We start from the raw sequence: 14,972 nt of genomic DNA, 5'->3' as shown, positions 1-14,972 counted from the left end.
GCAACGGAGCGGAACGTGGGCCTTTTTTTCATCCATTTCAGTAACCCGACCCGACCCGACCCGACCCGACTCGCAGTGTAATCAGCGTTGCGGGGGAACAGTTTGTGTTAATAAATTATAATTCTGAAAATGAGGAGAAGATTTTTCCCAAATAACTTTTATTTTTACCAGGATGTTTCCGTAACCGGCTTCCGTCTCCGCACTAGTATCCTATGGGATCTTTGGTGCGGAGACGGAAGCCGGTTACGGAAATGGGGCCGAAAATTACCCATGAATCTGCCCACGACCGTAGTACGTCTTTTTCGTCGCGTGATCTATCTTGCTCGCTATAGGATCTTTGCTTTACACATTCCAATGGCTTGATTGTAATTATGTATAGTCTTGCCGCTGACTGGTGGGCAACCAATGCTTTTCACTGTACCTCGGTACACGGGAGAATAAACTAAACTGAACTGAAACAATCGTGTGTCTTTATCATGGACATTGGGTCCCTAAACACTTCCACATCAGGAAGCAGTCATGGTCTTCCTTCCCGTTCTCTCTGCTCATGTTGGTTGAACTAGTCCTCAACCTCAACAATTTATTTTCTCATTTCTCTTATTTTCATTGACTCAATGGTGTAGCATGGGCTCGAGCTATGCCTGTCTGATTGTTGGCTCCATTGAACACTTTTAGTTCCAAATGTCCCCCATCACCTGTCCTTGATTCGTCCTCCACTATATTCAGGACTGCACCCATGCATCAGTCGTCAATTCATTAACTTCACCAACAACTTCCACTCTGTCCTCATATTCACCTGGACCATCTAACACACCTCCCTCCCATTTTGTGATCTTTCCATTGTAGGAGACAGACTGTACACACACATCTACTACAAACCAACTGACACCCTCAGCCACCTTAATTACACCTGATGCCTTCCTTTCCTCACAGTTTCTCCGTCTCTGCTGCATCTGCTCTTGACATACTGTCGGACATCTTCACACTCTACGACATCTGAGATGTCCTCTTTCTTCGGCTAATGTGTTTCCCCCCCACCCCAGCAGTTGTGCATGGTGACCTCACCCATGCCTCCACCCAGAGAGAATAGGGATAGAGATCCTCTGGTCTCTCTCTGCCTTTAATCCCGCTACCTTCGCAGTCTCACGGATCTCAGAAGCCCTTCCAGGTGTGACAGAGATTCGCCTGTGCCTATTCAAACCTCATCTACTGCATTTGGTGCTCCTGATATGGCCTCCGTTACATCGGTGAAAGCAAGCATAGACTCGGCAACCTCATCATCAAAAAGCCCAAAGACGTACAGGTTTGTAGGTTAATGGCCTTGGCTGGTCGGCGCGGACTCAGTGGGCCGAAGGGCCTGTTACTGCGCTGTATCTCTAAACTAAACTTGCTCTCTGTCATCCAATGCTCCCCATTGCTAATCATTTTAATTCCCCTTCCCATTCCCACCGTGATCTGTCTGTCCTTGGCCTTCTCCGATGGCAGAGTGAAGCCACACACAACCTCACTGCTTGCAACCCAATGGTATGAACATAGAGGATAGACATGGAAGATAGATGGTATGAACATGGAATTCTCCAACTTCAGGTAAACCCCCCTTCTCCAGCTCGCAATAATTGATCAGCATGAAAAGAGACATGTTAATACCAAAAGTACAGGAATATATGGGGCAAACATTTGCATTTCACTACGTTTAGTCTATAGGTCTTTTAATTTAATTGATGAAGTTATGGACAAGCTGAATGCAAGTAAAGATGCAGCTCAACAACTATTTACCAAATTTACCAAATCTCATGAATAAATTGGTATTAAATATGATGGATCACAAACGTCACAATATGCTTTACAAAATATTCATGCTACACTGGGACGTTGTTTGAGTTGAAGTGTTACATAAGGTCATACGTGATAGGAGCAGAATTAGACCATTCAGCCCATCAAGTCTACTCTGCCATTCAATCATGGCTGATCTATCTTTCCCTCTCAACCCCATTCTCCTGCCTTCTCCCCATAACCCCTGACACCCGTACTAATCGAGTGGCTACTTACTTTGTCAACTGTACAGTGCATAGAGGGAGAAGGACTGATGCCGAGTTCACAATTTATCAACATTGAAGAGTTTTCATGTAATTGAAATGGGACAAACTTAGTTTGGAGATGTTTGATGCTTAAGAATCTAGAATTCTCATTCCTATAAACTAGAACAAAAATCACACCAGATAATATACAGTGACTGTGCATTCACAATACTTACATTTCAGGAAGTTGTTTTGGAATTACTTCCACAACGAATGTTGTATCCTTTTGATATATTTCCTTTGGGATGGTATCCATGGGCATTTGGTGCACGGTAAAGTTTGTCTTAATGTCAGCTTCCCTGTCAGGTTTTTGACCATCATTAGAAAATTCTTCTATCACTGCATGTGCCACCCAAATGTAGCGGTTTGGGTCAATGTTTACTTCCGGGGAATTTTCTGAATTGGTCAGTCCCTTCAAACTTCGGTGAAGGGTCCCTTCGTTTTGGGTCAGATATTTGTCCACATTTTGTTTCAGGTCTCTGCACCGGATGCACAAGTAACACTTAGACAGGGCACTTTTAATCTGCCACTTCTCACAAAATTCTTTGGGAATAGAGAAAGTGCCAAGCAGAGTTTTACATTTCTTTGCCCAAGTTATCTTAACACCATAAATGATGATTACTTCATTTTCAGCCACAGCGCTGGTCACAGATTCCATCGCACACAAAGGTAACCAGATCGCTTGATATTCCTCTATCGTCAGGTAGGTGTTTTGGGGCGACTTTGAAGCATACTCCGAAAAGCAGGTCACAGGATTTTCTGCATGTTCCACGCAAATCTCAAACATGGGAGTTACATTAAACAACTGCACGGCTGGCACCAAGAAACCATCCTTTTCTCCTTTAGTCAGTTGCAACTGCAAAGCATTCCCATTTTTCACGTTCAGAGAAATGGTTACGTGGTGTGAAGGACTGCCCTTGCTGGCGTCGATCTTGCCAAAATTTGCTTGCGCCACAGTAGATTTGGTACATTGGCTCTCCTCCAAGACAAGGATTGATGCCTTGGAATATTCATCCAATCTGACCGCCTTCACAAATTCCTGCCAAGTTTTACTGTTAATCGTATTGATGTATGGGTTACAGAACGGCCCAGGTGGAAGAAAAGAATTTCTCGATGTGTCTAGACTGTAAACTCTTTTCCTCCATTTTAATATCATTACTTTAGTTTCCTCGTTGTATGTAGGTTGGGCCACCAGCTGAAGTGTTCTGTAGTTGATGCTTTGGATCACTTTCAGAGCATCAGAGCTCATTGGGAATAAGACACCAAAGTGCCTGCACAATGGAACAACATTAAAGGTAAATACCATCTTCTGCATGACTTGATTCTTAAGTTGCGTTGCCAAGTGAATAGTTTGAGCGCTTTTTTCATAATCGGAAGCCCTCCTTTTTTTCCTGTTGAAATCGATGCATAATTTGTCAATTTCCTGCGGGCTGTATGGAATTTCTCCTTGGCACAACATTTGAGTAAGGAGACGTTGGATAACAATGTCTGGATATCGTCGAATCGGTGACGTGGCCCAAGTGTAAGATTCAAGGTGAAGGGAATAATGCCCTTGCTTTGAAAGTGATGTTGAGTTGGAACGAATGACGAAGGATTTGAGCATGATTCTCCTCAGCTCCAGGGAGACTGGTGCAAGATTTGGGTGGACGTCATCCGTTCCAATGAAGTCTATCAACCTGTTGATGTCATTGTCCTCTGCCGCTTTCACCAGACCGTTCCATACGGAAGACAAGACCTGGAATTCCGGACAGGACGGAGGTTGGAAATTTGGTCGGACCTCCAGATGATGCGAGAGATGAATGGAAAGGTTGACCAGGTTTTTATGCTTTTGCTTTAGAGTGGCAACCTTATGAGGAGCAGGGGGGCCCTGACATCTTAATGGTATCACGTTCATTGTTTGCGGCCCGTTGGTCAGGAATTCGGCCACAAAGCTATTCATCATTATCATGAGTTCTTCGATCATTTGATGGGACCGCCTGTTCCCTAGATGTCTATGGTCATCAGGCTTATCATAATAATAACCATCTTGCAGTCTGTACTTTCTGTGAACTCTGGAAAAGTGAAATGCCACGGCAACTGAATCTTCCAAAGTATCAAATCTCAATTCACTTCCACTAAAATCCTTGATGTACTCCTCCGCTTCTTCATAGGTGAGTTTCTTGTCTGATCGGGCATGGGAAAGTGAAAAGTTTCCTTTCACAACTCGATCTGTACCTTTTTGTACCTCAACAAATAAAGAAATGACCTTGCGATCCTCTCCTGGGAGAAGGGTGCAGAGCTCTTGGCTCAGCTTCGGAGGCAGCATGTGAATTGGATCACGTGTAGGCGAATAATACGTCACTCCACGCCGCTGGGCCTCTTCATCCAAGGAACTCCCACTTGGCACAAACACGGAGACGTCGGCGATGTGAACACCTATCTCATAGCATTCACCCAAGTCTCTCACACTAATAGCATCGTCAAGATCCCTGGAATCTTTCGGATCCACTGTAAATGTTAAGTACTCCCGGCAGTCCAACCGCTCTTCACCAGGATCCTTTCCCGGTTCTCGGCAGTGGGCCTCCAGCTCTAGGTTCACTTCTTCTGGGAAGCTCTCATGAACGTGATACTCCAAGTTCAGTATTTTCATTCCATGATCCATTGTCAGTGCTGCAGGGAGTTTCTCAGTTACAATTCCCAATGGATAGTGAAAGTTTTCCCGCCAACATAGTATTTCAACGAGGAAGAAATGTTTTCTTATTTTTTCAGTAAGGATTAATGTGTTATCTGTCACATATTTACCTTTCTTGCGTTTGCGAATATTGATGGTGTTCTTAGCCTTGTCAAGCCATGGTGTGTAGATTTTTGTTACACATTTGTTGATAGGAATCATGACTTGAGGATCATATTCATCGATTCTGCAGACAAAGATTCTCGGCAGGTCACCTGGTCTCAAAACCCCAACCACTTTTCCATTGACATTAGAGTTGTCAGCTTGCTCTGAGCTCTGGGGTAGAATTTCAACCAAACACTGATCACCGGGGAATGATTTTCCAAAGTTCGCCCGACCTTCTATTTGAATGTGAGCAAGCTGAAGATCATCCAGAGCAATGGCGTAGCCTTTGTGAAATGTTTCCATAACTATTTCACATCGCTTATATTTTGTAGGCTCGTTTAACAACCATGTTTCCAGGGTCTCTACAGGATGGTCTTCATACTGCACAGAGAACCTTTTATGAAGGGATGGAACATATGCACTATAACTCACATTCCCTATTTTGTCCCCAGTTTTGGCAAAATCCATCAGGCCTTCATCTGTAACGAATAACGCCATATTCTTGCTCTCGTCAAGAAGTTCTTGCAGTATTAGATCAATTTCTTTCTCCGAATCATTGTCACTGTCATCTTCATCCTTGGCCGTCAAGCACTCATTGTCAACAATGTTTTGTCTAATCTGCTCCATTGATAGCTCTTCCGGGTAAATGCCTTTTTTGTCAATAGACTTCTGAATGTACCTCTTCCAGATTTTGCTGCAATTCCCAACGGAGCAAAGAGCCACCGCGTCTCCCACGACTATCACGAGAGATTGGGCTCGCGTCATGGCCGTGTTCAAAACGCCAAGTTGACTGAAGAATTCTAAGCCAGCACTCTTTGCAGAGTTGCTGCTTTCACAATTATGCACGGTCGAGATGATCATCACTCTGAACTGCTTTCCTGGTGAAAGAACAAAAGAGAATTACCCATAGGACCACAAGACATAGGAGCAGAGCAAGACCATTCGGCCCATCGAGACCTCTCAGCCATTCAATCATGGCTGATCTTTCCTTCCCTCCCAACACCGTTCCCCTGCCTTCTCCCTGTAACCTTTGACGTCCTTACTAATCAAGAATCTACCAATCTCTGCTCAAAAATACCCAATGGCTTGGCCTCCACGGCTGCCTATGGCAATTAATTCTGCAGATTCACCACCCTCTGGTCAAAGAAATTCCTCCTCATCTCACACTCCTCCAAGATATGTCCTTTTATTCTGGGGCTGTGCCCTCTGGCCCGAACCTCTCCCACTACTGGAAACATCCTCTCCACATCCACTCTATCTAGGCCTTCCACTATTCAGTAGGTTTTAATGCGACCCCCCCCCCCATCCTTCTAAACTCCAGCAAGTACAGGCCCACAGCCATTAAATGCTCTTCATACGTTACTGCAGATAAATCTATCATTTTATACCCATGTGTTTCAACATATCAATTATTCATCATATACAGCAAGGCATTACTGAATATTCCAGGAGAATACAGGAAGTTGACAATTGTTTGTTCAAGTACATCTCTGTCAATGATCAATCTTCAAGTCCAAGGTACCAAAAAAATATTGAGTAGGGGTGTCAAACTCATTTTAACTCGTGTGTTTAAGAAGGAACTGCAGACGCTGGAAAATCGAAGGTACACAAAAATGCTGGAGAAACTCAGCGGGTGCAGCAGCATCTATGAAGCGAAGGAAATAGGCAACGTTTCGGGCCGAAACCCTTCATCAGTCTGAATAAGGGTTTCGGCCCGAAACGTTGCCTATTTCCTTCGCTCCATAGATGCTGCTGCACCTGCTGAGTTTCTCCAGCATTTTTGTGTACCTTCATTTTAACTCATATTATGTCACGGGCAAAATGCGGCTTCACGAGCGCGCTGGATCGCGCCGTGCACGCGCAAATGCAGTCCGATCCGGCACTGGGGACAGCTGCAGTCCGCTCCGGCATCGGGGAAATTATCCCGCAGGCCCGATCGGACCCCTTCGCGCACAGCATCCGGCCCACGGGCTGCGAGTTTGACACCCCTGGCATTGAGAATAGAGCAAATAGAATAGTTTGAACAGCCATGTTACACAAAAATAATACGACAATACGAAAATTATTTTAATGATGTATCCACTGTGGTACTTATCATGGCTAGTTGGAGAATATTATACAAGGGGCACCCTACAATGTGACAGAGGATATATTCTAATATTTATGTAGGGCTCTGCGTAACCTTGTATGTTCCTTTATTGGCCTGGTTCGGCAACACGAACACCCAGGAACGAAGCCAGTTGCAAAAAGTGGCGAACAATATAAAAAGAGTGGATTCTTCTTGGGAGAGACAAAGTCCAAATGTAATACTAAAAAATATAAACACTCCCTTGTTCAATTCAATTGTGGGCGGCACAGAGGTGCTGCGGTAGAGTTGCTACCTTACAACGCCAGAGACCAGAGTTTGACCCTGACCACGGGTGCTGTCTATACGGAGTTTGTACCTTCTCCCTGTGACTGCATGGGTTTTCTCCAGGAGCTCTGGTTTCCTCCCACTTTCCAAAGGATTGTAGGTTAATTGGCTTCGGTAAAAATGAAAAATTCTCCCTAGTGTGTAGGATAGTGTAAGTGTGTGGGGATTGCAGGTTGGTGTGGACCCGGTGGGCCGAAGGGCCTGTTTCTGGGCTGTATCACTAAACTAAAACAACTAAATTGGATGTAAATAGACTTACCTTGAATATTGAAGACATTCTCTACAGTCACTGACGCGAGTCGAGATGACCTGAGTTTCTGCCTCAAGCACTGAACCTGAAAAATTATTTTTAAAGATAAATAATAAATTATATGTGCCATTTGTAGATGAATTAGGGATAGGAGGCGAGCAGAGAGAAAATGTTATATGTTACTGAGATTAGCATAGGCAAAACATTATTGAAACAAGTCATTCCATGATATGGAATGTTGATATATTTGTGATCCATTATTGCAAGAAAATGGCATTTCCCTGAGAATAAATGGTGGCACGGTGGTGCAGCGGTAGAATTTCTGCCTTACTGCGCTTGCAGCATTGGAGACCCGGGGTTCAATCCCGACTACGGGTGCTGTCTGTACGGAGCTTGTACGTTCTCCCCGTGACCACATGGGTTTTCTCCGAGATCATCGGTTTCCTCCCACACTCCAAACAAGGAAAGGTTTGTAGGTTAATTGGCATGGGAAAAGTCTAAATTGTCCCCAGTGTGTGTAGGATAGTGTTAATGTGCGGGGATCGTGGGTCGGTGCGGACTCGGTGGGGACCCGGTGGGCTGAATGGCCTGTTTCTGCGCTGTATCTCTAAATGAAATGACAAAAAATCATCCATTATAAACCAGTCTGTCTTCCATTGCTCTCAAAGTTTAATCCAAGCGTGTGCTTTTCTTCAAGATGTTGTTGATCTTCACAAAGAGGTACTTTTAAAAAATGACTGTCAGATTCTCACCTTGATCCAAATATAATAAACACACTGCAAGAATGCCGGGATGTAATGGAATGGCAGAAGAATAAACAAGCCGTTATGTTTAGTGCCCTTGAAATGTGGTTATTATATTTGGATCAAACCTTGGATCTGACAATGTCTACATTTAAATTTGCTCTCCATGCGGTTCTTAAAAGTTACTAAGTTGATGTCAATTCAATTCAATACTTTTGCCTCCCTTTCAGAAAGCTATGAATCGAAGACCTGCAAATCAAGGATCGAGAACCTTACATTAGAGTGTGATGAAAATCTCCAGTCTCACCGGCCTAAACAATCTAAGTAAGCATCCCATCGAACAGTGGAAGGCCTGGATAGAGTGGATGTGGAGAATATGTTTCCACTAGTGGGAGAGTCTAGGACCAGAGGTCACTGCCTCAGAATTAAAGGACGTTCCTTTAGGAAAGCCATGATCATATTGAATGGCGGTGCAGGCTCGAAGGGCCGAATGGCCTACTCCTGCACCTATTTTCTATGTTTCTATGAAAGAGGTGAGGAGGGATTTCTTTAGTCCAAGGGTGCTGAATCTGTGGAATTCATTGCCACAAAAGATTGTGGAGGCCAAACCAATGGATATTTTTAAGGCAGAGATAGATAGATTCTTGATTAGTACGGGTGCCAGGGGTTATGTGAAGAAGGCAAGAGAATGGGGTTCAGAGGGAAAGATAGTTCAGCCATGATTGAATGGTGGACTAGACTTGATGGGCTGAATAGCCTAATTCTGCTCCTATCACGAAAGGGCCTGTCCCACTTACGTGTCCTTGGCACGCAAATTACGCAACCTCGTGGTCGCATTGAGGCGCACGGGCATCGTATGGCCGCACAGGGCTGGTCCCACTGAGAAGCGCGGAGGGTATGTAGTTGTGCTGGGCTCCGAAATTTTTGTAGCGAGCAAAATCTTTGCACGCCAACGGCCTGTCGCGGAACTGACAGCCAAAGTGGGACAGGTCCAAGACCCTGGCGCGATGCAACGTCTCACCTCCAACAGCAGCAGAAGCAGGCAAACGATCGCCGAACTCAGCCTGGGGCTCACGGCCATTACTCCCAGAGCGGGGCCAAGAAAATTGAAGATAGACACAAAATGCTGGAGTAACTCAGCGGGACCGGCAGCATCTCTGGAGAGAAGCAATGGGTGACGTTTCGGGTCAAGACCCTTCTTTTCAGACTGAAGAAGAGTCTCGACACGAAACGTCACCCACTGCTTCTCTCCAGAGATGCTGCCGGTCCCGTTGAGTTACTCCAGCTTTGTGTCCATCTTCAAATGACGTCACGCGCTCCAGACGGCTGTGCGTACGCATAAAATCTCGCGCGACCTTCGCGGGGCCTCAACGCGTGCATTAGGTCGCGTAATTTGCGTGCCATGGACACGTAAGTGGGACAGGCCCTTAATGAACTACACATCCTAAGAGGTGTAACAATGATACAGTTAAAGAGAAGATCTGGAGCTGGGTCAGTCAGTACGGGTTTTACAGAGTACTATGTTTCCATATCTGTTGCTCTGCTGCAAGTTAAAAATAAACAAGAGAAAACCCACAAGGGAAGGGTTACACCCACAAGTGTAAACATTGCATTCCTTCAATTTATTAACCAACAGGGCAGCACAGTGGCACAGTTGCTGCCTTAGCACAAGAGACCTGGGTTTGATCCTGACCATGGGTGCAGTCTGTAGAGTTTTTATGTTTAGTTTAGTTAAGTTTAGAGATACAGTCCGGAAACAGGCCCTTCAAACCACCGGGCCCGCGATGACCAGTGATCCCCGCATATTAACATTATCCTACACACACTAGGGACAATTTTTTACATTTACCAAGCCAATTCACCTACACACCTGTACATCTTTGGAGTGTGGGAGGAAACCAAAGATCTCGGAGAAAACCCACGCGGTCACAGGGAGAATGTACAAACTCCGTACAGACAGCACCCGTGGTCGGGATCGAACCCGGTTCTCCGGCGCCTCAAGTGCTGTAAGGCAGCAACTCTACCGCTGCGCCCATTCTACCAGGTTCTGCGTGGGTTTTCTCACGGATCTCTGGTTACCTCCCACGCTCCAAAGACTTTCAGATTTGTTGGTTAATTGGCCTGGTATAATTGTAAATTGGCCCCCAGTGTGTGTAGGGTAGTGCAAGTGTTTGGGAAGCGTTGGTCAGCGCGGACTCAGTGGGCCGATGGGCCTGTTTCTTCGCTGTATGCCTAAACTAAGCCAAAGCTAAAAAAGCAGTAGGATGTCCCTCTGCCATCTTGCATCTGGCTTATTTACTAACTGTTCATGTTTTGGGTAGCTCTTTGCTCATTCTTCCAGTAATGTTCAATACTAAGATAGTGAACTGGCTGGGACCAGATAGCTGGTGCAGAAAGCTAGAATTCAGCAAATAGCCCTTCAGTGTTATCCACATCACGCCCATGAAGATTTTTGCAACTTAAAACAGCGATGCAACCAAACAAAGGAACCACACAATTAACCACTTGTAAAACTGAACCAAAGGCCAGAGGAACGCAGGCCGCCACCAACGTACAGCTGCTCCTCAACTTACGATGAGGTTACGTTCCGATAAACCCATCGTAAATCGAAAATATCGCAAGTCGAAAATGCATTTAATACACCTAACCGACCAAACATTCTCTCTCTTCTGATGAGGCTCGAGAATAGTGGGCGAAGGCACTGGGGCTTCGACACTTGTTGACTGTTTAGCAGGCATGGTGTTCTTCAGGAAGATATACTGTACAGTCAAAACTTGGTGTTTCTTCTTTTCATTGTATATTTCCCTATCGCATTCAAAATTCGAAGTACGGTTTCTACTGAATGTGTATCGCTTTTGCACCATCGTAAAGTCAAAATATCGTAAGTCGAAGCCTCGTAAGTCGAGGAGCATCTGTACAAGTAATTGACGGTGGCTTTAAATGAGAGGACATTCGTTCCCTTCTGATGCATATTCAGGTGTGCAGAGCAAAAAGGAGACCATTGGTTGGAACCATTCATTTGTGCCCAGGTTTGTGCCTTGGTGAACAGCAGACCTTGCCTTAGAAACAATGGCACACCCTCTCAAAGACAAGCAGTGAAGGCGGAATAAGACCTACTCTGCCCTTTGTAGTCCTTTGAGTGTATATTTCTCCCCTATAATCAAATGTGTCGGAAGGAACTGCAGATGCTGGTTTACACCAAAGACATACACAAAATGCTGGAATGACTCAGCGGAACAGGCAGCATCTCTGGCCAAAGGAATAGGCGACGTTCCGGGTCGAGACCCTTCTTCAGACTCCAGAGACGAGTCTCGACCCAAAACGTCACCTATTCCTTTTCTCCAGAGATGCTGCCTGACCTGCTGAGTTACTCCTGCATTTTGTGTTTATCCCTAAAACCAATGTAAATTAGCCCCATTAAAACTTACTGTCTCAAAAAATAGCATAACATCAATTATTTTTAAATGCCCCAAGAATGCAAATCTACTTCAGAAACCCCTTTCAAGGCAACCTTATTCTTTGGCGTGTCATTAAGTTACATCAGTACGTAATGTTAAGCTGTGTTTACCTGATATGTTTCAGCTGATACAACACAGATTTCCTTTAGTTCCAGTGTTCCCCATTCAACGGGCCATCCCTTCACGACCGAAAATACCTTTTCTACAACTTGGAGAACTTCACACTCATTGTACCAGGATAAGCTGGACGAGTTGAAACTGGCCTTCCCTGAGACGTGGCAGAACATGAGAGGATAGAACTCAGGGTGACGTGGAATGTTTCCACTCGCTTTAATGATGTCGACCTCTCTCACGTAAAAATGCACCGACACAAAGTCGATGATCTCTTTCACCGATCTGTAGTTTACGTTGAAGATGATGCGGCTTTTCCCTGCCACCTCGTGCTCTTCCCTCTTGTAGTATTGGAACAGGCGGTTGAGTAACGTGTAGTCTGGCATCTCCCTGTCTTTGACAGAGAAGAGCCTTGGTGTCACCTGCAGGTGATCTCCTGCCAAGACAACCCGCGTCTTATCTCCGGCGATGCCCAGCGGAATTATTGCGTCGCATTCCAACATTTGAGAGGCCTCGTCGATAAAAATGTGTGTGAAAAACCCAAGGGGAAGCTTGAGTTCGGTGAACAGCTTTGCCTCCATGCAGGTGGTGATGACAATACGGTACGACTCCAATATATGTCTATCAGGCACAGTGAATGCATTGTTGGAAAGCAAACAGTACTGTTTTGTGATCGGGTCGGTATGGATGGGGTTCTGCTTGACGTACTTCAGTCGCAGCGGTCTTCCGTCAGGAAACTCAGAAACAAATTGATGAAAGTAGTCCTTGACGTACAAGTCGGCCGCACTGAAATAAGAAGGCAAATAATAATCAGCTGCGGGAGAGAACTGCAGATGCTGGTTTAAATCGAAGGTAGACACACATTGACTTGGCTTCCACAGACTTCTGTGGCAAAGAATTCCACAGATTCACCACCATCTGACTAAATAAATTCCTCTTCAACTCCTTCCGAAAGGAACGTCCATTAATTCTGAGGCCCTGACCTCTGGTCCTGGACTCTCTCACTAGTTTGGTTAGACTTTAGAGATTCAGGCCCTTCGGCCCACCGAGTCCCCTGCTGACCAACGATCCCCGTAAATTAGCACTATCCTGCACACTAGGGACTTTGCAATTTACAGAAGCCAATTCACCTACAAACCTGTTTGTCTTTGGAATGTGGGAGGAAGCCGGAGCACCCGCGTTGTCACAGGGAGAGCGTGCAAACTCCGTAAGGACAGCACCCGTGGGAGGAAACCTTTGAAAACCAGATATAAACAAAGCAATACTGTCAGCTCACCTGTTTGTGTCAGTACACAGAAGCAACCTGGAACCTGGCTTCTTGACTATTTCCATTGCTGCTTTTGCCAGGGTAAAGGTCTTGCCAGTTCCAAACGGGCCGTAAATTAGCAGAGGCGGCACTCTTCTGTTTCCAGAGGGTTGCCCAGTAATGAAGGCCAAAGCATCGCATTGCTTCCGGTTTCCGGCTAGACTAGCAACAGGATGCTGAGGAATGGAGCAGCTGGCAAAGTTGGGGAAAATCACCTGCTCGTTTGGAAGCTTGTCCACGGCTTGATGCTTGAAGCAGAACGCAAGGCGGTCCAACTGAAACTGGATCTCCACTGCATACGAGTTTCCTTTGGAGAAGCCGAGATCAGTGTGGCATCTCATCGAGAGGTTAAGAGCAACGCGGCTCTCGCTGGTAGCTGCTTGGATGATGGCAGCCTCATAAACGGCGTTGTTGGAAGAGGGATTTAGTGCTAACAGTGCAGTTTTGACCGCTCTTTTAAATAGATAGCCTTCTTTAGAATTGGTGAGTGCAGAGGGTGTTGGGAGCACACCAAAGAGCTCTCCAGACTGCGCAATCTTCATTCCTTCCCCAGTGTCTTCCAATTTGTCAGTGATCAAAATGGCCACCTTCAGATTGAGTCTATTTGAAAAGAGAAATTTGACAATTTTTCATTGACAATTTATGACTATTTTTCATAAGATTGACATGCCAGACTTCTGCTTCGAGCTTCATTTATATTTAGGTGCAATTATGCCAATTTATTGTTTAGCATCCAGTAAACAGAGGCCACATTTAGAGTATTGTGTTCAGTTCTGGGCACCATGCTTTAGGAAATATGTTGTCAAGCTGGAAAGGGTACAGAGAAGATTGACGAGGATGTTGGCAGGACTACAGGGCCTGAGGGAGAGGTTGAGCAGGCTGGGTCACTATTCCTTGGCACGTAGGAGGATGAGAGGTGATCTTATAGAGGTGTATTAAATCATGAGAGGAATGGATCAGGTAGATGCACAGAGTCTCTTGCCTAGAGTAGGTGAATGGAGGACCAGAGGACATAGTTTTAAGGTGAGGGGGAAAAGATTTAATAGGAATCTGAGGGGCAACCTTTTCACACAAAGGGTGGTGGTTGTACGGAACAAGCTGCCAGAGGAGGTAGTTGAGCCATGGACTAACCCAACGTTTAAGAAACAGTTAGACAGGTACATGGATAGGACAGGTTTGGAAGGATATGGACCAAACGCGGGCAGCTGGGACGAGTGTATATGGGACATGTTGGCCGGTGTGGACAAGTGACTCTATGAATCTGGCACCCGAGCAAAATATGCCTTTAAAATGGTCTGTGTCAGCAGGTCAGGCAATTAGCAGAAATGAATGAGATGAGTAAAAGATCCTTGACTCACTGGCTTGGTGAATTTACAGAATTCTCTACCACAGAAAGCTGTAAAGTCACGGAATAAATATACAAATGAAATAGACTCATTTTAGGACATACAAGGCCCAGAAGGAGTGTGGGGAGAAAGCAGGAAATTGTATTGAGAACGGGCTACAGCCATGACTCCATTGTATGGATTATTCTGTTACCAATAAAGTAGAAAATTAAAATAATTCCTGAGAGCATGGAGAAAAACAGCAGTGCTGTCTTGGGTCAAACTGGTTAGTGCAGTGACTGGACTAGCACTCTGTACCAGTACGAAGGCAACAACTGATGCAGGAAGGGCATTGTAACTGTGAAAGGGAGGTCCAATGATGAGTAGAAAAGGGAGTAATGATAGGCACGGATAGAGATAGAGAGATAGAGCTTGAGATAGAGATGTGACCTTTGGAAGACAATAGACAATGG

The 14,972-nt window shown here is 45.3% G+C and overlaps 1 protein-coding gene across 2 annotated transcripts in view; it reads right to left on the bottom strand.

Moving 5' to 3' along the window:
• The window catches only part of helz2 (helicase with zinc finger 2), a 73,271-nt gene that overhangs the window by 28,373 nt on the left and 29,926 nt on the right, over nucleotides 1–14,972 (bottom strand). For both annotated transcript variants that reach the window (XM_033041508.1, XM_033041509.1), the window contains 4 exons: nucleotides 13,145–13,774; nucleotides 11,868–12,654; nucleotides 7,566–7,641; nucleotides 2,255–5,771 (listed from right to left, as the gene is read on the bottom strand). In XM_033041508.1, coding sequence (XP_032897399.1) covers nucleotides 2,255–5,771; nucleotides 7,566–7,641; nucleotides 11,868–12,654; nucleotides 13,145–13,774 — 5,010 coding nt within the window. The remainder of the gene's footprint in view (nucleotides 1–2,254; nucleotides 5,772–7,565; nucleotides 7,642–11,867; nucleotides 12,655–13,144; nucleotides 13,775–14,972) is intronic.

This window comes from Amblyraja radiata, chromosome 23 (genome assembly GCF_010909765.2).
Source record: "Amblyraja radiata isolate CabotCenter1 chromosome 23, sAmbRad1.1.pri, whole genome shotgun sequence".
Lineage (NCBI taxonomy): Eukaryota > Metazoa > Chordata > Chondrichthyes > Rajiformes > Rajidae > Amblyraja > Amblyraja radiata.
Note: the sequence above shows the minus strand (reverse complement) of the source record. Positions and strands in the feature narration are given on the sequence as shown.